The sequence below is a fragment of the Wyeomyia smithii genome, chromosome 3, assembly GCF_029784165.1.
Source record: "Wyeomyia smithii strain HCP4-BCI-WySm-NY-G18 chromosome 3, ASM2978416v1, whole genome shotgun sequence".
NCBI classification, from domain to species: domain Eukaryota; kingdom Metazoa; phylum Arthropoda; class Insecta; order Diptera; family Culicidae; genus Wyeomyia; species Wyeomyia smithii.
Window position 1 is genome coordinate 183,669,184 of NC_073696.1, and position 27,816 is coordinate 183,696,999.

General features: G+C 40.7%; 1 protein-coding gene across 2 annotated transcripts; it reads right to left on the bottom strand.

Moving 5' to 3' along the window:
• Nucleotides 1-1,845: 1,845 nt before the first annotated feature.
• On the bottom strand, nucleotides 1,846-26,013 carry LOC129730034 (alpha-tocopherol transfer protein-like). Of its 2 annotated transcripts, XM_055689006.1 has the most exons (5): nucleotides 25,710-26,013; nucleotides 5,925-6,695; nucleotides 2,807-3,081; nucleotides 2,383-2,743; nucleotides 1,846-2,319 (listed from the first exon to the last, which is right to left on the bottom strand). In XM_055689006.1, exons 3-5 carry the CDS (start codon nucleotides 3,079-3,081, stop codon nucleotides 2,080-2,082), a joined length of 876 nt encoding a protein of 291 aa, XP_055544981.1. In that variant the 5' UTR covers nucleotides 5,925-6,695; nucleotides 25,710-26,013; the 3' UTR covers nucleotides 1,846-2,079. The 2 variants fall into 2 exon arrangements, with proteins under 2 accessions (XP_055544981.1, XP_055544980.1); XM_055689005.1 differs by lacking the exon at nucleotides 5,925-6,695 and having other exon boundaries at nucleotides 25,710-26,010.
• Nucleotides 26,014-27,816: the final 1,803 nt, after the last annotated feature.

A 27,816-nucleotide genomic window follows, 5' to 3' on the forward strand; every position in this document is an offset into this window, starting at 1 on the left:
CAGTTAACCTTTAACTAGCCCGCTCATCTGATAATAATATTGATCAAATCGGTTGTGGAGTTTCGTGATTTTCACATTTCGGTACATTACAGACGAAGTTACAGTTCGATTACAGTAAAATTCAATAGAGTGTTATGAGGCAGTTAGACCTTTCATTCGACACTAATTTTGTGGATATCGGGTCAGCCATCTCTGAGAAAAGTGAGTGAGTTTGAGTAGTCTTCGGAATATGTTCCTTTTCATAGCTGGATTTCACATTTTTAAACATAACAGGCAAAGTAATAGTCCGATTGCAAAACAAATCAATAGGGTCTTATGGGGCAACTAGACCTTCCATTTGACATTGATTTTATGAAAATCGGTCCAGCCATCTCTGAGAAACATGAGTGAGATTAAACAGTCTTCAGAACACGTTTCTTTTCACAACTTTTGAACCACAATTCCAATCTTTATAAAATTCAAAAGTTAAGGGTTTTTCAGGTAGCCCGTTCATTTGAAACCAATTTTGTTCAAATCGGTTGTGTAGTTTTCGAGATAATGATGTTTCATGATTTTTACATTTTGATACATAACCTCTAAACTAAAAATCCGATTACAATAAAATTTAATAGGGTCTTATGGGACAACAAGACCTATCATTTGCAATTAATTTCATGTAAATCGGTCCAGCCATCTCTGAGAAAAGTTAGTGAGAATAAAAATCTGCACACACACACACATACACACACACATACACACACACACACACACATACAGAAAATGCTCAGCTCGTCGAGCTGAGTCGAGTGATATATGCCATTCGGCCCTTTGGACCACTTTTATACTTTCGGTTTTGCAAGTGATTGCTATACCTTCCTAGGAGAAAGGCAAAAATGCTCTTTTTCCCTTGGTTCTAATTGACAGTCAATGTCAGCTCATTCTGGTTTATTTTGACACTCCCACAGCTTCGTATCCATTTCTCCCAGATGATATCCAAATGACCGACATTCCGTATCTCAAACATATTGTACAAAATTCAGGCCTTAGACGCGCCTATGGTACTGCACTGGGTTTGTATATGACTTATTTCTGGCTCCGTTTCTATGAAGAACATACTGTGGTCCTATAATGTCATAGCAAGTTTTTATTAACTATTATTATTTAAATTTTAATTGAAAATCGCAATAGTTTTGAAGGATTTTTTTGACGTTTCACTATTTTTGCTTCGAAATATTTTCACCCCAAGTTTTCAGCAATATTTTCGTTTTCGACATATATAATGGCTGTGGTAGTAGCTCGATAATACATAAGCATTGACAAATACATACGTTGGTGAAGAAAATAGCTAATAAATTCACATAGAAGCTGGTAAACGCGTGTTTCGTCTATTTATTACTCTGTCAAAAGCTGTAAATGTGAAGGAAAGTGATGACAACGAAACCCAATGAGAATATTAAGTTGAGGGCACTTTTCTCAAGGTATTTTTTTTCTATGTTCACCTCACTGAACGAAACTCTGACAATTTTTGAAATGGTGAAGATTTGAGAGATAACATGGTATTTTTGCTCATCTTAAGGTTTACACACTTTGCTCGGTTGAAAAAATAATGACAGCTGTCACATTTTTTCGTAAATCTCCGTTCACCTAACTGAAGTTTTGGCACAAAATATCCGTAATCTCGATAGTGATAGCTCGATAATACTTCATGCGGAAATTTTAGTTAGGTTGAACCAAGATTTACGAAAAATGTGACAGCTGTCATTGTTTTTTTGACCGAGCACTCAGTGGTGCCGTGGCAATAAGTTTTGATACTGTAACTAGGTACATTATGAGATATTTTCTTTCTTAGACGAAACATGTTTATAGTATTTGTAAAAATAAAATCTATTATCCGTTGTCCTAATACTTTGTACATATACCGAACCCATGCTCATATTAGTGGAAATTTAAAGGCAAGTAAAAAATATCACATTGTAATTTTACTCATGTTGTGTCTGTAGTGTACGCATACTGTTGGGAGAAAATCATCGGAAAAATTGGCACAAACTATCTAATGTACAAATAATCAGATCCAAACCCACCAGATTCACTAAAATTATACTAATCAATTTCCAAAGATTTCATTTTTGCATTCGTTTCCTCTATTAAGCTGCATTTTCCATTTCTCTGACGCTCTTCGGCTAAGTAGTAGGGCCGAAGTGATTCGAATGTCTTTATGTGCTCCTTGTGAAGCTCTGCTACTGATTTCAGGTGTCCACCATAATCCGAAGGTAGACACTCCCGAGGAATCCATTCCTCGTAGAATTTATCCAAATTGGCATTGGAGGTATACAGAAATAGCTGAAAATATTAACAAAAATCATTAACATATCCTTTCACTCGAATGCGTGTGGCACTACGTACCATTTTCAAAATTTCAGCGTGCATAAAAGGCTTAATCATGTATAAAACTTTATCGAAAAACGAAACTGCATTCAACACATGAATGGCTTTTAGTTTTGCAGGGAGCCCGTCCTGCAAGTAATGGAAGAACTTTCGCACCGTGCTGATCTTGACTCGCAGGAGATGTGACAGGCCAACGTTGCTCATGTCAAACAAACAAATCAAACCGGGCCGTGGACCTTCACTGTAGATACAGGAATCCAGTAGCATGAAATATGTTTTAACTGCTTCGTCGAAGTTGTAGTTTGATGCTTTCGGGTTGTTTAACCGATGGTAAACTACCGAGTAACCAGCGGGTGTAGTTGGTAGTATGAAGTAGTCTCTGAAATGAAATATTGATTATTGCTTTTATATCAGGTAGACTTGAAACAATTCCGCAATTTACTGGTTTTCGAAGCACTGTCGAATCTTCGGACTGAGTGGGTCGGTATCATTGAACAGCTCTGGAGCGTCCCGTCGGGCTGCATAGTAGATTTTAATGACCTTTCGGGTTTGATCGATGTTTTTATTGCATGCGTTTAAAAAGCAAGCCAGTTGCTTATCGGTCATATCTGTTGGCGCTCCCTCGATTGGCGGGTTTCGCAGAGCCTTGAAGTCATCTCGGCAGATTTCTTCTCGTTTGAGAGCCTCGTCTAAATCATAACCGAGATCGAATGGCATCTGTAAATGAAATCAATTTAATACTATTATGCAATGATCATCAGTGCAGTTATCAAATCAGGTTTCTAAGCTAGTTAGGGCAGTGAATCGCAGGTGAATTGTCTAGCGTTAAAAACAGTGTATATTGATGATTGAGTAATATCTCCTTACATCTTATTTCCAACCTGCGCCTGTGGCTATGAAATTGCTAGAATAGAGTGTGCAATAAAGAAAACTGAACATCATTGACCTTATAAGAATATTTTTTGTGACTTGAAATGAACATGAAAAGGTATTGTGAGTTGTTTAAGTTACGGGCTAATATAATGTTTTTATTCATTCCAGATGACAAAACCGGTTTTGGCGATTCTTATTGCGTTGCCGTTGCGGTTGAGTTGCTGAACTGACCATATTTTAATTCTAGAATATCTTAAACTACGAACGTTGAAAGTAGATATAAACCTTCAACATAACGGTTGTGCCGTGCACACATCGCAATTTCTTGGTTCTAATTGAGCTTTTTTGTTTGTCATGGTATTCATGCAAATTAGCTCAGTTGATTAAAATTTTAGACAGATTCATCTGAGGCCAAGAACTCCAAATGATCCGTCATAACGAGGCCCCAAGTGTGCAAAGTCAATCTCATGTGTAGATTTTTTATGTACCACAGAATAAGTATTACGATCAATATAAATTTTTGAAACATGTATTGGGTTTCAAAGGAGAAATGTGTTGAAATATTTAGTTAAAGATATTATAAGTATGAGGTGGAACGAGCTTTAAAATTCAGTAATATGTTTTGAAATTTCTTTACACATTGAAGAAAGATTGAAGACCGAGATGTACAGAGAGCTAATATGACGAAGAAATTCTCGAAGAAGGCTGTCAGTGTGAACCCAAGGGCTCAAAAACTGCACAACATGGAAAATTTAGAGAAAGCACAGATAGGTACATCTTTGTTTTTGAAAAGCAGGGAAGTACTTATTGTTCTCCCTTTCAAGCTCGTAACTATTAAAATAAATCATAAAATGAATAATGCATATTTTACCCCATCGTGTTAACCAAAAAATTAGTAAGTTTTTTACTTTTTCCTCACAAAGTTTCGCCATTCAAAAGCCGTCACTGATGGATTTTTCCAGTGAAGTAAACATAACGGGTAATAACTTAAAATTTTGGATTTGTTCTAAAACTGTCTTACTTCACAACAAACACGATCAGAGACAACAGAAATAACATTATATCTCTCTTTCTGGCTTTTTTCTCCTTATGCCAGTATTTGTTGTTTTGTTCATACACGTTCAGATCTGTTCACAATTGCGTCGATAAGCATTGAGCAAGCAAAATTTTGGCAAAAAGTTCACTTTTAACCATTAAAAAAGTGAAAATCTTCATGTTTTGACCGTGTATAGTTTCCTGAAAACCTCGAAAATAATTCTCAATAAATGTATTTAGGAAAGACCGGCCAGAGTGATGGACAAAAAAGACTTTCTGTCTAAATCATGGTTCAAGCCCATTAGTTTGGTTATGAATCGAGATATGTACACATGTTCCTGAAAACTTTTGATTCCATTTCTGCAAAAACAAAGGAATATGCTCTAGCCTGATAAAGCATCATCCCATTACGCCAAAAAAGATAACTTTCCTGAACAACCATTCAACCCCTATTTGTTTCCAAAATGTGCGACCCAATGAATCTGACTCAGTGTAGTTCAACCAAAGATTTCTTTGGGATTTTCAATTCCTTGGTGTACAGAAATAATTAGCATTAGAAAAGTCATCGTAAAGACCGTACTCCACTCTTGTTACCGCTTCATTAAAGAGCTTCGTGAAAAAACCGGTACGGACCGGTCTCAAATGTTCATTAACTTTTGACGTAGAACTACGTTTTACTTTAGCATACCACACAGGGACGCAAACTGAAAAACTGGGACGAAATTTGTCCCTTTTCAAATGCTTATAGGTCGGTTGGTTTTCAACCGGTTTTCTTCATTTTTGCAGCAATCGATTGGAAAATTATACACGCACCTGCCCAAATGCAGAAAAATGTTGTTTGAATCTACGAACTATTGCACTATTGAAAATTGTCAAGCCTTGTTGGAATAAAAATAACGTCCTCTGATTGGTCGCTTGCTTGCTGTGTGTGTATGATATGGTGTTATGTGTGTATGTGTGTATGATATGGTATGATGTGTGTATGGTATGATGATATGGTATCATGTGTGTGTGTGATATTATATGATTTGTTTGTGTGTGTCTGTATCAAATGGTATGATATGTATGTGTCTGTAAAAAAAGCAAAGCCTTGGTGCTACATTCCGTATCGGAACTCGACCTTCTGTTTATTATACACAGACTTCGCAGCCAACTGTTGAGTGTACAGGACAATTGCGGGGCTAGCGCTACGATCCTACTGACACTAACAGTCTCTCCCGAGCCGAGACTCGAACCTACGACGACTGGCTTGTTAGGCCAGCATCGTACCTCGAGACCAGCTGGGAGATGTGTATGTGTCTGTATGATATGGTATGATGTGTGTGTCTATGATATGGTATGATTTGTGTGTGTGCTGTGTATGGTTTTTAACTCGGCACGTTCTGCTAACTGCTGAATCCGGTTCACGAAATTCACAATCCTTCATTAGTAGACATAATAACTCATTACCCAAGTAAAAATATTGGTTTTATCAAAGTTTTATAGCGCTCAATACAGCCAAAAAAGCGCTATGAAACTTTGATAAAACCAGTTGTGTTACTAGGGTAATGAAACACTTAATGCATTTGTTAATAGTGTACGTAGTTCTACGTCATTTATGCGGTCGTGTCTTGGATACAACCTCCTACTTTTTTCGAAGATAATGAATGTACCTTTATGAGAATTTATTCAATATTCTATAGTAGGTTCATCTTGGCAGCAGTTGAAAAAAATTCCCAGATTTGAGTTGCAACCTGTAGATGAGGAAATAGCGTGAAAATAGTGCTAAGACTTGTAACAGGGGGTCATCCTGTACACACTTCAATTTGCCCGGCGAAACCCTTACAGGGCGGCCCGATACCTCTAACGGACTTTCGGACTTTTGCTAGAACACAAAAGAAAAAAAAACAACAAATAAATAAAATAGAAACGTATCTTCGTTTATTCCGTCCTTTTCCTCTTGCTGTTTTGTGGTGGGAAGGGGAGGCTGCGGCGACGTTGCCGCTCGTTGTCGGTCTGGCGGTATCCAACAGCTCCTGCTTCAACGGTCATCAGCGGGGTGGTGTCTTCTCTGCTCCTTTGCACTTAGCCGGGGGTAGCTAATAGCGCAGCTTACCCTATCCGGCGAGCAAACACCACTCGTAGCACTCGCACTCACGGGCCAGCGGAACAACCTTCGCTGGTCTTATAACGAAGAAGCGGAACAACCTTCGCTTCACAGGACACAAATCGAATGAACAAAACGGTAAAAAACAGTAAAAACGCGCACTGAGAAAACAGTAACAACACGCGACGTGTATGTCCTACCGTGGTCGAGGCTAAACTGATCTCTTCCCGCGATGGATGCCTCTGTTGCCGATCACAACAAACCCACCGTGGCGTCGAAGTCAGCATTCAGCACACCACTTTTCCACAGCTAGAGGGAAATTCCGGCTCATCTAACCCTAAAAATTAATTCACAAACATAAATAAAAAATTATCAAACCTAACTAACGCGACAATATCGTTCACAAACGAAAAAACGAACGAATTTAAACGAATTTACGTGAACGATATTCAGCGCAAGTGGTGAGAACTGTCATAACAAGTACACGCTGCTGCGGGAGTGCCCAAATGCGGGTAATTTTCTCTTATACACACTCGCAGCAGTACTTAATGTAGGGTTATTTTTACGCGTACACGCTCTTGCAGCGTTACACATAATTAAGAAAATTTTCCACTCGATGCTAAAATTGTAACCGCACAGGTTACAATCTCGCCCACACCGAGTGGAAAAAAAATTGACAGCAATTTTTTTACTAACCTAACACCTAACACCGATAACAATAATAAACGGGGAATGAATAAGTTAATGAACAAATAAATAAATAAATTAATAAATAAATGAATAAACAAAAAAATAAATAAATACGTACAAAATCTACTATCCCCATCATTCTTTCCGTAATTTACAAGCAAACAATTCCAAAAACTAATCGACCGGAGTTCCGAATCGTTGAAATTGTTTGGTCTTGATGTGAAGTGCTAATTTTGAAAGCATTCGCAAAGCGAGAAGCAGTCAGCTATCATCTGACCCAATCAAGGCCTGAACTTGAAATCCAATTCTAATCCATTCTTCAAGACAATTCATCTTCCCGAAATACTGCAAGTCCCAGTACTAATTTTGTACGGTTCTGACTTGCAGGGGAACGGTTGTCGGGTTTTTTCATCGATTGTCCAACTTTCGTGTTCTTACGGTGCCGACACTCGATACCTGAGCTAGAGTTAATTTCCGAACCACTCATTCCATTCTCTCTTTCATACATACCCTTTCATTCCAATCGCCATTTGCAATTCGACTCACCTTTTCAATTAACTCTAGAACATTGCTTCTCAATCAACCACACCAACTTTTATTCGTCCACTCATGCATATCCAATCACACATTCACGCACTCCGTCTGGCACCCATCCCACGTCATCGTCAACATTCTGGACCATGTCTTTCTGTCCCTGTTCATCTCAAAAGCATTTCCCATACTGAGACGTTTGAGAGGGACCAAAGAATGTCTCTCGCATAATGCGGTAAATAATAAAAATATTCCCTAAGGAATTCAATTTTATCACCCTGGTGGTTAAAATCTGAAACCCCAGTATTATGCAAGACTCCGAATACACAACATTCGGTTGCGATGACGCACATTCATACATATCCACCTCCGGACGCACCGTACATACATTACATTGCCTTACCACAAACGATCAGTTTCTAATCCGAATCCATCTTATCGTTTCTGGCAGCACGGCATCGTTTGGAGACGTCAACCGGCGATGACGTATTCCTATGCGGAATGATTAATGAATTTTTTATGTAAACAAGCCAGAATGGAAACTCGCCGTTCACATTCCGGTTTTCGCGATTTTGAAGTAGAATACTTCTCTCAGGAAGTTCGGCTACATAGGGATGTGAAATGAAAATCTAAAACCGAAAAAAGTGAAAAATATGTCCAATTTCAAACGCTAATAAATCGGTTAGTATTCGATGGATTTCCTTCGTTCTTGCAGCAATAGATTGGAAAATCTTCTAAGATTCTTCCCAAAATAAGATAATTGTAATTTTATTATTCACACTATTGTACTATTGAAAATAGCCAAGTCTTGTCAAAACGAAAAATTCGACCTCTGATTGGTCGTTATATGCTTGCTTCCCAAGCACGGCCGACAGGATCATATACCATGCAGTTGAAAACATGCTATTTGGCCTATATAAGAGCCTGTTTCAGCCGGAGCCGCTCATAATAGTTCTAGACAGCGACAACAGCAGTCGTCCTTCCTTAGAAACAGCACTAGCCCTGTGGTTGGTCACCACGTCTCAGGAGCAGCGCGGTTTTTCTCAGCGTGTGTCGCCAGACAGCCATTATTCCCCCCGTGTTGGGGCAGCATGAAGATTGCCATCAGGAAATCCAATTTTGGAAATCAAATTGCCTTTTTCAAGGCAAATAAACAAGTCATTGAAAATTAATAATTTTTGTCAACACAAGCAAGCATTCTGTGTTGCATCCTAGCAATTTAAATTTGTCGCACCCGTCGAATTTACTGAATGTAAAATAGCTTCCTCAGTGCATGTTGTCCGTGTATCTAAATTCCCCCAATGTTAGGGCAGCTCAAAGGTTGTAATTAGCAACCGATTTTGAACCGCAAAATGCTTTTTTCAAGGCAAATAAAAAAATAATTGAAGGTTAATAATTTTCTGGCATCAACACAAGCAGACATTCTGTGCGGGATGCAATCAAATTCTGTTGTAGTTGTCTAATTTTCACTTTATTTAGTAAACCCCCCACTGTAGGGGCAGCGCAAAGACTGCAGTTAGCGCACAAAAGCAGTTAGTTCGACTATGCAGAGCTAATATGAAGTCGACTCAATCAATCAGCATAAACAGAATTTCGTCGTCTCCCAGCTGCCAAGTTGCAACATGATGCAACACGCAACAGCGTGCAAACGAAACCGCTTGATGTTACAAACCACAATAAGATACGAGTTAAAATCGTTGCCTGTGTGAGAGCACCATCGGTGTTAATTCGCTGGATACAAAAATCAAATGCGAATTGTGGAATAATTTGTCTGAAGAACATTAGGGAATGGAACAACTGAACTGATAGAGCGTGGCCTATTACGTAGCACCCTTCGGCTATAAAAGAGTGTTTCTGGGAAAACTAGCTACATTCATTAGTCGGAAGGTGAGCTGGATGGACCGTCCACAACGTTGACAGCAGCAGCAGCAGATATCAGCACTCAGCGGTAACAGAATATATCAGCGGGTTGCGCCTGTAGCTGCCTTCAAATTAAACAAATCACTTGCCCTGTGGTTGGTCACCACGTCTCAGGCCTCTGCCTGAGAACGAACGCCAACGCGAGCGATCGGGCGAGATTTTTGGCGTACATCAGCCGGCACTTCCTCTAATGGAAAAGTTGGATCATTTTGTTCAGAAGAATATTACTGTCGGTAATATTACAGAGCTGCGATTGCATTATATCCGATAGGGAATTGAACAATTGTTCTTTTGTGGACAAATAAAACACTTAATTTGAAGAGTTAATAGTTTTGGGTACCAGTAGCAGTATGGTAACAGCCTCAGCGGTAGGTGCAGCCGGTACTTCCATGAGGCGGATGTTATAAGGAAGTAAATGGAAGCGGCATGGCGAAACAGTTCGGGTGTGCTTAGACGCGTGTAATTTTTCGTTGTTGATATTATTCCCCACATGAAACGAAGCGCTTTCGTACGATAGCGGCGGTATTAGCGGTAGATGCATTTAACAACACTTACTCCAGTAAAACCGTGTCTAATTTTCAATGTGAAAACACCTTTCTATTGTGTTGGCCGTTCACATTATGCCTCTGCCAGGCTAAACGCGAAAAGCGGCGTGAACCGTTTCGCCCGGCCGTAGGTTAATGTGCAGCCGTAAGTAGAGCTGTGTAAAAGTATTCTACTTCAACCTCGCGGTCGTGGCTTTGCACACAACCCTCCTGTGATTTTTTTTTGGTTTTCGCGACGGTTTCTCGCGGCAAAAATACGTTGCGCGTGCGTGTTTATCCCTATAGAAAAGGGGAAAAGTGTTTTGTGCGAAGAAGAATCGCCCAAACAAGGCAAAAAATTGTAAAAAGTCCCCGCTGAAGAGGGGTGAAAACTAAGTCAATGGCACCAAACAAGGCGAAGTGAGGTGTTTTCGGTTGTTTGCCTTCTGTTTCCAAGTGCCAGTGCGTAGGTGTTTTTCCAAAAGGCGCGGAATTCTATTCCGGCAAAAATTAAACTTTACACCGTCACGACTGATTTTGGAACAGAAGGCAAAACTTCAGCGGAACGATTTATTACTCCGCCACTAGTGCAAAGCACGCAAAACGTTGACGAAGGTAATGAAGAACCTTCTAACAGCAGTGTAAGTCTCTCTTTTTACTATGCACTAGAAGAAGGTAGAGCAACGCATAAATGGATCTACAGTCCAAATGTAATCCGGCGGTCGCCTTTGAAATGTTCCCAAATGAACAATCCGTTTAAAGGCAGGCCGCCGGTACAAAATTGTACCAGTTTATGCTGGTTTGAGAAGATTTGCTGGCCAGACACCAAGATTTTTCCCGGTAGGATCAACCAGCTCGTAAGACGAAGATCCTTTTTTGGCGAGAACTTTCGCCGGTAAGTATTGTGGTCCAATTTTAGCGTTATAAGGCTCGAGAGTGTTCGACAACTTCATGTTTCGTCGGTAAACGATTTGACCGACTGCGAATGAGTTCGCAAATTTGCGATGTCGCCCGTTGTATTGCTGTCGAGCACCCTCTGAGGCCTTACTAAGATTTTTAACCACAATACCCCGAATTGTCCCTAATTGGTCCTGTCTTGATTTTAGATCACCCTCCCCGGAAATCCTGGAGTAGTCATCCCCTGATGCCATTTCGCAACCATGGACGACGAAATGAGGACTAAACCCGGTAGAAGAATGAACCGTAGTATTTAGGATGCACTCCACATCAGAGATGCGGGCATCCCAGTTGCGCTGGTCCGTGCGGGCGTACGCGCGTATTGCCGTATTTATAGAACGATTCGTTCGTTCTACCGGGTTAGCCTGCGAATGATATCTCGAGTTCAGCCAATGTGTAACATTTGTTTCTTTTAAGAATCGGCTGAATTCTCTGGAGATGAACGTCGAACCATTATCGCTCAGCAGGATTTCCGGACTTCCATGGCGGTTGAACCATTGTTCGCGAAGGGTCGCACAAAGTGAGGCACTGCAAATTTTGTGAACGGGGGTCAACATTACGTACTTGCTGAAGACGTCGAGGACGACTAGCAAGTGTTGATTGCCCCGTTTGCTTCGAGGAAGTGGGCCTATGTAGTCCACCGAAATCATCTGCCACGGTGCACCGGTTGTGCGTGACTGACCCATTTCTGGTTGGACTGAGGTAAATGGTGTTTTTATCTCTTTGCAGGCCCCACATTGGCGAATATATTCGCGAACTTCTGGTCCCATACGAGGCCAGAAATAGCGTTTTTGAACCTCGTGAATCGTTTTATCGTAACCCACATGAAGCAATTCATCGTGGGTACGTTGCACGATTTCTTCTCGACACTCGGGAGTTGGGACCAATTTCCAACTAAACCGAGAGTCGAATGGTACACTTTTCGAGGCCACGTATTTGAAAAGTTTACCATCTTCGACTTTAAAGTCAGGATAATCATCAGGATTAGCTGAAACTTTAGACTTCATGGAACAATACCAGTCTGAAGTGGACAATGCCGAAATGGCAGCTACAGCACGGGATAAGGCATCCGGAACGACATTGTCCTTACCTTTCCGGTGCTCAATGGACATGTCGTAGAGTTGTAGTTCCAAACTCCACCGACTCAGGCGCGAACTGGTTTTCCATTTGGTCTTCAGTATCCAGGTAATGGCTGATGAATCAGTGACAAGTCGAAAATGATAACCTTCCAAGTAACCTCTGAAGTGTTCAACCGCCAGACCTTCCTTTTCGGTAGCGTGGTAATTCCGTTGGGGAGTGGTTAGCTTATGTGAAAAATAAGCTACCACTTTTTCCCCCTCTTGATGTTGTTGCACTAGAACAGTCGCGACAGCAGTGTCACTGGCATTTGTCTGCAGAATAAATTCCTTCGAAAAATCTGGCGGGACAAGCACTGGAGGAGTGACTAAAAGTTCCTTTACCTTCAGGAACGCGAGTTCTGCTTCGGAGTTCCAGCCAATATTCTTGGCCTTTGTTTTCAAGAGGTCGGTCAAAGGTGCGGTTACCTCACTAAACCGATCGGCGCAGTTTAGTAACCGTCACCGGCCGCTCGTAATCGAGTATCGGCTGAATTTTGTCAGGGTTGACCTTTAGACCTTCCTGATTCAACAAATAGCCAAGAAATTTTAACTCTGGAACCCCAAAACGGGATTTAGCCAGGTTTATCGTCAGATTGGCTTTGGCTAGACATTTGGTCACCTCTTTGAGTAACTGTAGGTGATGCTCGAACGTTTCGCTTACCACGATGATATCATCGAGGTAAACGAAGACGTACGGTTCCAGTTTTCCTCGTCCTAACACCTGGTCCATCAGACGTGCCAAAGTGGCAGGGCTGTTAACGAGACCGAAGGGTAGACGAGTAAATTGGAACATACCCCTGCCGGGCACACTGAAAGCAGTAAACTTACGACTGCCCTTAGCCAAAGGAACCTGGAGAAAAGCCTCCTTTAAGTCTATAGTAGACAGGTACTTGGCTTTAGGCAGGCTTCCTAAAATGCGCCCGGGATGCGGCAGAGGGTATGCATCACGTACTGTACGCTCATTAAGAGGCCGGGCATCTAGACAAAGCCGAATAGAGTCGTCTGGTTTGGTCTCAGCGACAATATTCAAAGACCAATCGGAATCTGACTCCTCAATAATACCCATAGAACGCCAACGGTCGACTTCTTCCCAGACTTTAGACAGTTTTCTTGGGCTCATTTTATAAGGATATCGACAAACAGGCGCGGCACTTTGAAATTCTTCCTCAATTACGATCCTGTGCTCTGTTAGCGAGGTCGTATTCAATTTTCCGGGCACTACAGCCTGAAAACAGGTCGTAACCTGTTCGATACAGGCCATTTGTTCCGGAGTAAGTATAGACTCACTCGGAGCTCCGAGTGAGTCTATACTTACTCCGGAACAAATGGCCTGTATCGAACAGGTTACGACCTGTTTTCAGGCTGTAGTGCCCGGAAAATTGAATACGACCTCGCTTGAAATTGAATACGATCTCTACTTCTTCGTCCCGTTCCGAACCTGAGTTCAACAGAGCACAAGTTTGCAACTAGGGTGTTATTCCAAAGGCGCGCCAAAAGTCCATACCGAGTATTGAAGAAACTGTCAATTGCTCCACTACAAGGGTGCAAATAACCTTTGTCTTGTTTTGGAAAGTGTACGGAAGATATATTTGTCCAAGGATCGGTAAGGTCTGTCCATTTGCTGAACGAAGTTCAACTGGCCTTTCCAAACCTTTCAAAGGACTTTTGGAAAACTTTCGGTACAACTTTTCGGTGATAATGGTGGCATTACTACCACTGTCGAGCAAAGCCTTGAAGGAATGGCCATATACTACGGCAAAAACGAAAGGACGATTATCGGACGGATCATCGAGGATGATGGTTTCAACAAACAACGGATCACGATAATCCTCATCATGAGCTGGTCGAAAACTGTTGTAAATTTGGGGGTCTAATTTTAGGCTTTCTATGGGGCGCACATCCTTACACAACTCCGACTTTAGTTGGTACGAATTCCGTTTTTTAAGCAGTAGGGACAGCGAGAGACATCGAAACCCTTGAATCCACACAAAATACAGAAGACTCGTCTAGGATTTCTACACGCCTCATGCTCGTGTCCAGTACCACCGCAGTTGTAACAGACTCCGAGACTAGGAGGTCGATGCTGCTCCACAAGATAGTCGAGACAAGTCACCGGTTTTTGTTTGGATTCCGGTTTCGAATTTCTCTCGACAAGGTTCTTTTCCGTCTGAACACCTGGCTTTTTCTTCTTGTTTTCAGACGGCGTTTTGGAAGCAAAATTATCCTTTTGGAAATTTTTGCTCCAAAATGTTTTGGTTTCAACATGGCTGTTATTCGAACCACCTCCCTTTCTGTTTGGTTGGTCCTTTTTCGAGGGGTTAACCGGCGGATTTACCGAATAAGCAGCGACTTCTTTTTGAGAACCGAACACTTTTCGGTAAATCGGTGTTTTGTACGTGTCAATCAATTTACCGAAAGTCATCAATTCTGCAAGCGTACTCACTGGCTTCGAAATTAGTATTTGCTTATAGTCCGGCCTGAGGTTCCGCTTGAGCACGTCGAGTTTTTGGCTCGGTGTCATGGGAACCGTCATAGCACGAAATATTTTTTCCATTTCCTGGAAATAATCCAGGAAACACTCGTTTCGAATCTGCAGGCGCTGGGAAACCTTTGATTTGAGAGCGGCGTCAAGTTCCGGATGAACGAAATTTGCCTTAAGCTCACAAACCAAATGGTTCCAGTTGTAAAGCCTGTTCTGCGATCTCATAGCCCGATACCAAGTAAGAGCATTGTCAGTGAGTAGGTGCATTGCAGAATTGAACAGCTCCTCCTCTGAAATTTGCTCGCAATGAGCATAATTTTCAACGGAGTCCAGAAATTCATTCAGTCCTAGCCCATCATCTGTCCCAGCGTATTTCTCAATTTTCCAATCGGAGACACGCTGTGGTCGACGATTGTAATGGTAGCCCGAGCAGGATGGTATTTCATTACCCGTACGATTGGACAAAGGAAAACGCCCACCTGTCGGGCTTGACCTTCCATTCACATGGTGTTGTGGGGCCTGGGACTGAATGACTGGTAATGCTGGTTCCGTGTTTTTAATCGGAAGTGACGGACATCGCTCTTTCAGGAAGTCCAGGAGTAACTTTTCCACCACGGTTTGGTTCAATGTGGGCGCCAGTGGTGGATCATGTACTTCCGGTTCTACTGGCTCGTCGATTTCGTCCGTCTCACGTCTTTCGTCCAGATCGGTCTGCAGATCAATCCCGGGAACGCCAGCTGGTTAAGAATGTACCAGCGCCCGAAGTTCACTGACGGATTCACGAAGTGAGACAACTTCTTGAACCGTCTTTCGCAAAACTGAAGCAATAGTGTTCAGTGAAGCAATCCCGCCCATTAGCGTCTGAGTAGCTTCGAAAAGGCTATCAGACCTCTCAGCCGCTAGAGCTTTATCTCGTTGGGATTGCTGACGTAAAAGTCGAATCTCGTCCCTTAACTCGCTCAAGACAGACCCAACATCTTCTCCTACGAGCGGACCAGATCCTACACTTTGCGGGGAAATGGGTGCCGTTTGTGTTGGTGGCACGTTCGTGTCTAGCAAATCTTCCAAACCTGCTCCACCTTCCCCAGTATTTTCAATTGGAGGAAGCACTGCCGCCAAATCAAAATGTTCTTGATATGTAGCAGCAACTTCCGCCAACAAACCCAAAATTTCCTGGTTGACCTCCCCTGCTGTGTATTTGTGGATTATCTGGAGTCTAGACCCCAGATGGAGTAACCTTGTGCGGTAAACCTCCTTGTTTGGGCATCTATAACGGATCCTTAATGGAACTCAACTTCCCAAGGCAGATCTCCATTTCTTCCGCAGCATCCCCATGAAACACGCGCAAGCGTTCCACCGGAGAAGACCGTTCTTCAGCCAACAATCCCCGTAAACGACGCTGCCGCTGAACCCCAGATGGATCCGAATCAGCCGAGATGACAAGATTCCGCGAGCTCAACTCAAAATCTAGCTCGTCGAAATGCAAATGGTCAACCCGCATCAACCAATAAGCTCTGTTGAGCTTTTCAACCATCATTGCCATTTTCTCAATGTTTCCGGAAAAGAACTCGAAAGCACAAAGCATTCAGTATCAACACGGTAAGAAACTTTGTATTGTTATTTCGCCCACTAACGATTCCCTTTTTTGTCAGGAATTTGAGCGGAATTGAAAAATGTAAATATTTTATGGTTGGCAACCACCTTGACTGGAAAAAACTCAAGCTTTCCACAACTCGTCTGGCAGTTCCACCAAAACCAACGCAAAATCACCGATTCAGAAATAAATAAATATATACAATAAATATTTAATAAATAATATAAATAACACTGAAAAATAAATAAACAATACGACCGCGAACAATATTGCGGAAGAAACCTCACCACTTGCGTAACAGAAATTCTAGCAAAAATCCAATTTTTGATAGAGGTACCCCACACTCAAAAGGAAAAAAAATACTTTTCCTAAGAAAAATATTTTTTTTTTTTAGTGCGGTTTTTGCGCTTTGCGCCAATTGTAACAGGGGGTCACCCTGTACACACTTAAATTTGCCCGGCAAAACCCTTACAGTGCGGCCAGATATCTCTAACGGACTTTCGAACTTTTGCTAGAACACAAAAGAAAAAACAACAACAAATAAATAAAATAGAAACTTATCCGCGTTTATTCCGTCCTTTTTCTCTGGCTGTTTTGTGGTGGGAAGGGGAGGCTGCGGCGACGTTGCCGCTCGTTGTCGGTCTGGCGGTATCCAACAGCTCCTGCTTCAACGGTCATCAGCGGGGTGGTATCTTCTCTGCTCCTTTGCACTTAGCCGGGGGTAGCTAATAGCGCAGCTTACCCTATCCGGCGAGCAAACACCACTCGTAGCACTCGCACTCACGGGCCAGTGGAACAACCTTCGCTGGTCTTATAACGAAGAAGCGGAACAACCTTCGCTTCATGGGACACAAATCGAATGAACAAAACTGTAAACAAACAGTAAAAACGCGCACTGAGAAAACAGTAACAACACGCGACGTGTATGTCCTACCGTGGTCGAGGCTAAACTGATCTCTTTAGGGATGGGAAACCTATCGATAATTATCGATAGTATCGATAGTTGCCAGCTATCGATAGAATTCGATGATTGTTCGCTCTCACATGAAATCATCTTCAAAATTGTTAGAAAATCTACCACTCTACCTTATACGGACAACGACGAGATTTCGCTTGAGTGCGAATGATGTGTACGAATAAACTTTTAAATATTGTTCCTGTCCACAACAGGAGCAACACTTTGTTGTTTTTCTTCATCTGGTTCTAGCTGTCAAACTATCGATAACTATCGATAGTTATCGATGGTATTAGAGAGTTTATCGATAATTATAAATAGCCGTTTTAGTCGATATTTCCCATCCCTAGATCTCTTCCCGCGATGGATGCCTCTGTTGCCGACCACAACAAACCCGCCGTGACGTCGAAGTCAGCATTCAGCACACCACTTTTCCACAGCTAGAGGGAAATTCCGGCCTATCTAACCCTAAACATTAATTCACAAACATAAATAAAAAATTATCAAACCTAACTAACGCGACAATATCGTTCACAAACGAAAAAACGAACGAATTTAAACGAATTTACGTGAACGATATTCAGCGCAAGTGGTGAGAACTGTCATAACAAGTACACGCTGCTGCGGGAGTGCCCAAATGCGGGAAATTTTCACTTATACACTCTCGCAGCAGTACCCAAAGTTAGGGTTATTTTTACGCGTACACGCTCTTGCAGCGTTACACATAATTAAGTAAATTTTCCACTCGATGCTAAAATTGTAACCGCACAGGTTACAGACTGAAAACTCGTCATTATGGAATTTGTGAAAATAATAGCAGATTTAGCCGTGATCTTCACAAACACAAAAAGAACCGTATTATTCGATCCGATTTGTTTTTGAGTATATCGTTGCTGTGGGTTTGCTGTCTATGCTGATGAGTTTTTCCTTCTTCCACACCTTTAGACTGATTTTCACTGTCATTACTTCCCACCTTTGACTATGTTTTCTGTTTCTTTTCGCTGAAGTCATTAATATCAATTTAACATATTCTTTAATCTAACCTAAAACCACAGACTAACAGACGTAACACTGAAACCTAGCTCCATCGCCACAAATAACGTTCATTTCAAATTTTCATTCGAATAGCAATCATCGCGCGAAAACGTCGCCTGGAGCGCTGTCATGCAATCTCATACTTATTTTGTAGTTCCCCATTTGACACATGCATTAACGCTGGCGCTGATGTCGAAATACATGACGCAGCGCGAACACGACAGCAGATGGTGCTAGTGTTACTAACGTAAGTACTGGAATCATCCAAACGATGATTTTATTAGAAATTTGTTCGACGTGTTATGTCTGTTAGTCTGTGCTAAAACTATCGATCTTATAATAAAACGTGTTTCACTTCAATCCGAAATATTTCTCTGACTATTCGATCTCATCACGGCAAAATCCGTTTCCCATCAGTTTACGCGATTTATAAGTTCGGAATTGTTTTCGTCTGCCAGAAAAGGTAAACAAGTGGGGGATTAAGCAGGAAAAAGATCTGCATCGTGTGCAGCTCTTCGACGGGACCAACTATACCACGTGGTAGTATTGGATGACAGTATTTTTGGAAGAATATGACCTACTGGATCTCATCACAACGGAAGTACGGTAACGGTAGGAGTTGGTCATCAAGGACAAGGACAGAGGAGAAGGCATTGAAAAGGAAAGAGTTGGAATAGGAGAAAAAGAGGAAACGTAAATGTAAATCCCTTATCATTTTCGGATAAGTGACAGCCAGTTCGTGTACGAGTACGTGCAGGGGCATGCCACTCCAAAGGCCATCTGGAATACTCTCTCGCATGTTCGAGCGCAAAAGTGTTGTGAAAAGAATGCATCTTAGTCGGTAGTTAAAAAAGCTGAGTTACGAAGGCGGACCATTGCAGCAGCATTTCCTGCGAAACGAATTGTTTGTCCGGCAGCTGCGTGGCATCGATGCTGTGCAGGACGACGTCAATGTTGTGTGTGGATTGCTGCTGAGTCTAGGTGACCATTACACAACTATTGTTACTACGATGAACTCACAGCTGGAAGAAACGCTCACGCTGGAGTCCACAAAATTTCAGCTACTAGACCAGGGAATTAGGCTATGTTCAGACGTTGGTGCAAGTGGTATTTCGTAACGGGACCCGGCGGTGTTTGCAAGTAGTTTCTAATGGAAGTCCGCCGAAAAACAAAGTGAAGAAAATAAAGTGTTTTTACTGCCAAAAAATTGGCCATAAAGCGTCGCTGTGTCCGGAAAAGAAAAAGAATCATGAGGCCGCCCACTTCTCGGAACAAAGCAAGGGCTTGTGTTAATAACGGAAGTCCTAACACGATGAAAAAGATCTAGTGGTTAGTAGATTCGGGTGCATTTGAACACATAGCAAACAATCGGGACCTGTTCGTGAATCTAAAATTACTTGGTCGACCGATGACCATTGCTATTGTGAAAGATCACCATCTTTCGTAACGTACCGATGCGAAGTACGCGAAAATTATCGTTGTGAATTCCGTTGTTGGGAAGAAAAAGATCGCCTGCGAAGTGAAAGACGTACTCTTCGTACCAGAAGCAAGGTGCATTCTATTCCCAGTAAGGAAGGTTGAAAGTGCGGGAATGTCGGTGAGTTTACAAAGCGGAACGGTAAAGATTTTCAAAGATTCGGAGGCAGTCGTGATCGGCAAGCGAGGATCTACTGTATGAACTTGAGTTCTACGTGGGCGAAAAGGCAATGAACATAAAATCACTGTACTCGTGTGGTGATGTGCGTAGGTGAGATGAACTCTTGCATCGTTGGCATGGCCACCTGAACCAGAAGAACTTTGCGCGTCTCTTTTAGACCAGCATGGTCGACGAAATTAACAAAACATCAAAGTCAAGTGACAGCGACGTTTGCGGGCCTGTCACTCTGGAAACTGGAGTTGGTTCGTGAAAGTGTATCCTATTGCGATGGGGTCGGAGTTGTCGTAATTGTCAACCTCCCATCTGGCAGAAGGATTTCGACACGGACTTTGCAGGATTTGACATGAGTGCTATCGGGTTTTTAGAGGACTTTCCGGACACTATAGAAGAAATGCGGAAGCGTGATGACTGGCCAAAATGGCAAATGGCGAGCCGTTCCGTTACTAGGCAAGATTAGTGGCCCGTGGATTCACACAGCGCTTCGGATATGATTACACCGAAATATATGCACCGCTGGGCAGGTTGAACTCTTTAAGAGCAGACTGGCAGTAGCGAATCTGGAACGACTATTTGTGTAGGAAGGCAGTCCTCCTAAATGGTAATTTGGAAGAGGAAATCTATATGGTCCAACCGGACGGATTCCAGCAGGGCGACGATCAGATGTGCCGCCTCAACCACTTTATTTATAGCTTCAAGCAACCTGCGCGGGGCTGGAATGAACGGTTTCGTCAATTCGTCACCAGCATTGGATTTAGGCCCAGTGACAACGATCCGTGTCTATACAACCGGAGTTCTGGGCAAGAGAAACATTTTGATTGAGTTCGTCCCTTCGGTAGATCAGCAGGCAGATATTCTATCGAAGGGTTTACCAACTTCTACGTTTGTTGAGCTGCGAGAGATGTTCGGGTTGAGGAATACCTGAGTTGAGCAGGGATATTGAAGAATGGCAGTTCCTCTATTCGACATATATTTGTTATCCCTTATTCGACCTTGTGTCGGAATCCCTTTTGAGCAATGTCATTATCAACATATTCCTTTATCTAACCTAAAACTATCGATCTTATAATAAAATGTGCTTTACTTTACTCCGTAATATTTCACCGGTTATTCGATCTTATAACGGTCAAATCTGTTTTCTATTACTTTTAAAACAATACGCGCCGTATTCGTCACAAAAATCGACGACTTCGGCATCGAATTCGGCGCGTTTTGTTTTAAAACAAACAGCAAATATTCGTGCATCTAAAATGTATTCAACATTCGTGAAATTTTCAATCTTTCAAAAACAGGGTGCTCGTTACATGTAAAGTGTTCATGCCACTCAAAACGACCATTGCGGATTTTGCTCAAAGTTGAGGGAACTATTCATCTAGGTTCGCTTTAAAAAGATCCCAAATTTTAAAGCGATTCTCGATTGGACCAGGACCTGTGTTGCAAAATGAGGCTTTTTTGTTCAGAATTTCTTTATTCTTTCTCTTACAATCCATAGACGTAAGATGTTCGAAAAATATTGATAGATGACTTTTAAAGAAAATTGAGCAAAGAATCCAGAAAAAATGTTAAATTTGATAGTTTCATGATATTCTTTGTAAAATTTCACATAAGAAACAAAACTGTAAGCATTATATGTGAGCAAGTTTTTGAGCTTCGTAACATTTACATTTCTTGGTTACAATTTTATTTCATAACTAGGTAGTTTAAACCGAATGCATTAACGCTGGACCACCAGAAGCAAACTCGGTATTGAATGCATTTGAATAGGAAAAAGTTGATAAAATTTGAGTTGACAAGTTGAACTTTGTGATTTAAACCATCAGCCTTCCCAGTGGGAGGTGGTGTAGGTGCAATTGATGAATCAGTTAGTTTTTCACTACTCTTAGCTGACACAGGTTGAAAAAAAAACCTTATAATAACTTCTCGTTGATACTAACGAACAGCTAAACCGGTATGTTGGTATTACCTTTTAGTGTCAATAGGCCGCCGCATTCAAACGCATTTAAATGTTAACGGAATATTAGAGTCGGTAAGAAAAAGAAAACCTGTTCTCGTGTTGGTTTTATATGCTTCGCGTGATGCTGTTAAAGATCAAACCACCATGTGGAAGCATGTAAACATCAGGCTGTTGCATGTTTTGAAATCAAAGTATGTGATGTCGAAGTATACTATGTCGTAAGTTACTTGAGACTTAAACAGTTTTTTTTACTATTTTTGGCGAGTTGAACTATACGAGTTACATGTCTAGAATTTCAAAGGTGCTTTACTAAAAACAATTTACATAATTTTCAAGTTAATGAGAAAATAATTGGATCATCTTTTATGTATACCAAAAAGATTTTGTAAACAGCAGAGTTAATATTTAATATAATAATGAAATGTTATTGACTGACTAATCCACCTAAAAAATTACCATACTCCTCCAAACACAAAAGGAGTACTCATTAATTACACTAGCAATACAACATCAACGAGATAATATCAACGCCCAGTTCTGTTACATCGAAGCTTAGGCCAGTAGCTAGGTCAATGAGCATTTTTAATTACCCACAGGTACTTATAATATTTGCATTTCTAACTAGTTTCACTGCTCGCAGTAGTGATGAGCATACAAGTGTCAGTATAGTACTGAATTGAGTGTTCCGTTTCATTCTTACTAAGCAAATGTTCGGCTTCTTGATTTTCATTAGCGAGTAGGTGTCTATTTCGATGAAAATGAGGTAGTAATCAATTTACGTAAACAATACGTAGAACGATTCAGGAAGAATGTTCCTGAATCGTTCTACGTATTGTTTCGGGGGAGTGCTTTCGGGCTTGGAAAAGTGTGTTTATTCCGTATGACTATCAGAGTTACGTCTGGTTACACACGCAGTTTCAATAAATTACGCTAACGGTTTAACAAACGGTTTTTATCTGGAATCCTATTTTCGTTCGTTGTTGCTGAATATGAAACTACCTATCGCCTAGCGAATTTCCAACGAGTGAAAAAGTGATTTTGCTAATTTTTGTTCTGGTTAGCGACACTGTTAGCGTCGTTTAAAATTAAGACTTCAAAATAATAACCGCTAAATTGCTAAGTTTACTGCAGAAGGCAAAAAAATCTGTAAGTAGTGTTCACCAGTTTAGTTGGGTTTTCTGATTTTCATTCGAACACAGTAAAATTCTCTTGGTACCGTCGGTTATTGCTTTTTCTTGTTAGACAAGTTAGACAAGTACACGCGTTTAGTGATTAGAAACAATCGATTACACTGGTAAACACATGTTTTGCCCTAGAGCTCAATCTGAATAAAAAAAATTAATGATTATATGTAATTTTTAACCGTTCCTGTGAATTTTGGTGCTCCCTAAAAAGATGACCTTTTTATGTCGAATTCATTTTTGCGGTGTAGCTACACTGGGACTTCACTTTTTACCCTGTGAATGTTTTTTTTCCACTTTCCGGACTACACTTTTTATGTCTCTGACTACACTTTTTCTGTTCCGGACTACACCCGAAAGAAGCAGAGTGTACTTTTGGGAGATACCAACACATCTACACGTATGTGTCGAAACTGGTTTGTTTTGGTTCTCGTTCCACGTGGTAAAGTGTCAGGTAAATATTTTTCAGCACATTTGCGAAATGGAAATATAAATGGAAACGAGACAAAAAGTTGATGGCGATGATGACCAATACAAAACAAACTAACTGCTATCCCTATTATTACGCATACCAATGCAACTACACTGAAAATGTTTTTTTTTCTAGCCGCGAAGTGTAGTCCGGGACGGTGTAGCTACACAGAGAAAACGAATTCGACATTAGAGACTTGAAATTTCCCATGAGCCTACGTAGAAGTGACGAACCCGGCTAGCAATCACTCTGCCGCACTAGGAGCACCAAAATTCACTGGACTGGTTATAATCTTTTAAGGCAACTATTTTGAGCTACTTTTTTCGCCCTTGTTGACCAGTGTTATCGACGTTTTATTTTTTGGTTAGCGGTTTAGCGAATTAAGACTGTAATAAAAATCAATATTATTAGCATTTTTAATATTATTACAGTCTTGAAAATCAATAGCATTATTCCTGTTTCCAATCAATATGTTTGTAATCCAGATACGTGGTTTTTGAATGACAGCTGATAATGTTTTTTAAAAATGATAGCTAATAGCTAATGCTCCTAACAAACAGTTTAACCTTGAGTTATTTTGACGAAATTTACTTTCATAGTCTCCGGACAGTTCGATTTCCGGACGTGTCTGATTCGTTGATTATGCTAAACAAGGGCGATCCTAAGCTTGAGTTATTCGGTCAAATAATAAATCAGTTTCTATCAATTTGTTAGTTATTCGATGGTCGATTGAAGTATCAAACATCAGCAGCTTTACACCGCGATCATGCGTCCATATAATAGATACTAGCTTCCCATTCATCCACCATTAATCACCAATCACTAGCAGCAGCAGTGGTACTAGTAATAGTACTAGCATTAGTCCTAGTAGTAGCTAACACAAGTCCAAGCACTAAAACTAGGAGTAGAACTTTAATTGAAACTAAAACTAGAATCGGAACTAGAACTAGGAGTAGAACTCGAAATAAGACTAGTACTAGAGCTACAACTGCAACTGGGATTAGAAATGGAATTATACCTAACTGTAACTATAACCGTAACTACTATAACTAGTACTAGAAATGGAAACTGAATAAAACTGTAGAATTACAAATAAAACTCTAGACTCTAGAATTACAAATAAGACTATAACTAAAACTAGAAAAAGAACTAACACTAGAACTGAAACTAGAATTATAAATAGAACAGGTTGTAAATCTTGTTATGAAGAATCATAACACGATTAACAAAAAGAACGGAGAGCAGTTGCGGATTCGCAAACACAATCTATAATCAATCACACAGGCTACAGCGCAGACGGAAGATAAAGTCATAAAAAACTAAAGTATTTGCTGCAGCATCTCTGAAGGTTTCAACTTTCTGACGGACTTCGCTTCCAGTTGACAAAAACAACTATTCACATAACGAAAAAAACATGTCTCGCGCTCATAAGTTAAAACAAAAACAACTTCTTTGGGAAACAGGTTGAATGATGATAGTTCAATCGAAGGTTGACAGGTCAATCGCAGGGTTTCTCGACAAATAACCCGTAATGCTGCCGATTTCAAACAAAAAGAACGTTTTTAGTTATTTCTATTTCTTTATATAGCCGGCTTAAATTCCACTTGAGAAGCTTTGAATTATTACTCAACGATTCATTTCGTTTGTTGTGTGAAAAGTGTGCTTCAGACTTCAAAACCTAAACTTAAAAAGCTTTTCCCACTTTATTTTTGACTATATTATGCAATTCGGTTTCTTGCATAATTGTGTAGCTGTTTGATTTAAACATCCTTTTTTTAAACTTGTGTGTGCCCTACATTTGATTACAGTAAAGAAAGCATCCACATAGCGACATGATGCAAATAAAAACAAAGATAAACTTCAGACACACGCGTCGCAGTTAGGTTTTACAACAGTTGAGAACCTAAAATCACGTTTCAATAACGTGCTGTTTTGTTCTAAACATTCAAATTGCATTTTCGGTGCCATAGAACCTGTTCTATGCCTAATCGACCTCATTGGTTTTGGACTGAATCAATGGCGTCTTTCGATAGCGTATATTGATTGGCGCACTTCACACGCCTTTATTTGTTCGCCTCGGTCTAATACCGGTTTCAAGAAGAGGTATGTTTGCTATTTGCTTTGAACCACATTATACAACATCCTTTCACTTTCGGTTTCAGCAAATTGCTAGCACTTTGCACGATCACAGGGATTAATTTTAGAATAGACGGCGACACAAACATTCCTAATTACACGCACGAGACGTTGGGCGATCCCTATGGGGAGGTTGTTTATTACCTACCTTCTCTAATTCCATTTTTTTAATTGTAGTTTTTGACTATATCCGTCGCCACTTCGCGTTGAGAGAATCCCGGGTGGCGGATAAAACAAACAGTGCGGTACTCGAACAGTGGTAACTGCTGTGCTGACAATTAGACAATGACGTCTAATTCACAATCTAATGTGTTGGATTAACCTCTTCGTTGATGGAAATGGCGATGGATTTCAAGGCTCAGCAGCTTGGAGAACGACTACTGATACTGATGCTAATACCCGAACCGTGCCATTCGCGAGCCGCGTTCAGACTAAAGCGGCCAAATACAAATTGTACTTTTGGTGGATGTCTCAAGCTAGCTGCCACCTCGATCTATTTGGTTTTCCCGGCAGTACTGTGTACACGTGCGCTTGTGGTGGTCAGTCACGTAGTTCAGCTGTATACCACCTTAGTGGGGTCTATAGAATATGCGTGCTGTATGATGTTGCATTTCAGCTAGCGATGAGTTTTGCAGAATTATACAGCTACTGTTGGTATTGGTTACCCCTGATCAAAAGTATTTTTCTACTCTTGGCACCTAAGCGCAAAAACTAATTACTCATAATTCCATAGTTGTGCTGCATACCTATGATCTTTGTTATTAGGCATACACCTGCTCTTCACACGATCGTTAGGCATAATAAGTATACTTGATAACATACTGGGTTTATAAATAACTTGTTTACACAGGTATATTTCGATTTCTTTTATACTTGCCTAACATTTTTTTGAATTTCGAAGTAATCCTTTTTTTAATTGTATCGAAATACGAAATACGAAACATGGCATTGCAATATCGTACATTTATTTGTTTCGTGGTGACTGTAAGCCCAGAGACTTTACCCAAAAGATAACTTCAAACAACGAGAAATATACCACTAGTCAACAAAAGCGCCCTAAGGCGCTCCCGGGTTCGTCGCTCTAATATTTTGTTTACGAGAAAACTTATTTAAGTCTCTGAAAAAATGTTGGAGGCCAGAGGCACCAAAATTCACAGGAATGGTTAAAAAGCTATTAATTTGTTTTCCAATTTTAGCTTGAGGACCACACTTGTGTTGACCAGTCAAGGTAAAAGAATATTGCATCATCAAGCCGCAGTTGCATCAAGCCGATTTTTCTTAGATTCGGTATTATTTACAAAAGCTTTTTTCTGTTCAATGTAAAAAGACAGAACTTTGTTTTCTTGTTATCCGCATGCAAAATTTGAAGTCAATCTAGCTTCGTTAAGTGGGCTCTCAAGGCCGTCAGATTTAATTTTTTTAACCTATGAAGGATGTGCGAAGGGGGATAAATTTGTTATGCCAAAGGTATTAGAATTGCATGAAATATCGAGATCTGGTGTTATTTCAATTTTTTTTAAGATCCTGATGGGACTTGAGCTTTGTCCATCCTGCCCCTTTTTTGAGCTGGGAGTCAGCGTCAAATAAACAGAACAGCATGAACCACCTCGGTCTAATGCTGGATCAGAAAAATAAGAACTTCAATGGGGTGTCACAAAGTAGGGTAAACATGTATAAAGCGCCCTCACTAAGGAACAACGTGAATATTGTAATTATGTTTATCACAAACAACGAATCTTTTATGCTGTTGGATACACTATTTAGATGGTTATGCAATGCTATTATTTTGTTTTTCATTAACTGTTACATACGAACGCCATGATTTCGTTACAAAAATGATTAAATTGAAAGCTTTCCAATCTACCGGAGCAAAACGCCCCAGATGCAGTATAATATGCCCCATACATAAGCTTCATATGCCCCTACTACAGCTCAGCACGCGAAGCGAAATAGCGCTTGAAGTCTCAGTAGTAATAGCTAATTCAATGAAACATATCAGCCCGAAGAGGCGGGGCATATCGCCCGGAGCTGTAGTGTAGCAGAAAGGGATAAACATTGAAGCTAATTATATAATTCTTACCATTTCTTCACTCGATACAGCTCCTTATACAGGGTGCGCCATAATTTTTGCAACAGAAGGAACAAAAACTGTTAACCATGTTTCAGGAAGTAAGAGAAAACTTTTGAAATAAAAATAGTTTACTGAGTTAAAACAATTGAAAACAACAACAACTGTTTCCATACAAATACCAGAG

What these genes read in the sequence shown, in the direction of transcription:
- LOC129730034 (XM_055689005.1), bottom strand. An exon ending in CGACAGTGCTTCGAAAACCA is followed by an intron (nt 2,744 to 2,806) that starts GTAAATTGCGGA and finishes ATTTCATTTCAG; the next exon opens with AGACTACTTCATACTACCAA. An exon ending in ACGCTGAAATTTTGAAAATG is followed by an intron (nt 2,320 to 2,382) that starts GTACGTAGTGCC and finishes TAATATTTTCAG; the next exon opens with CTATTTCTGTATACCTCCAA.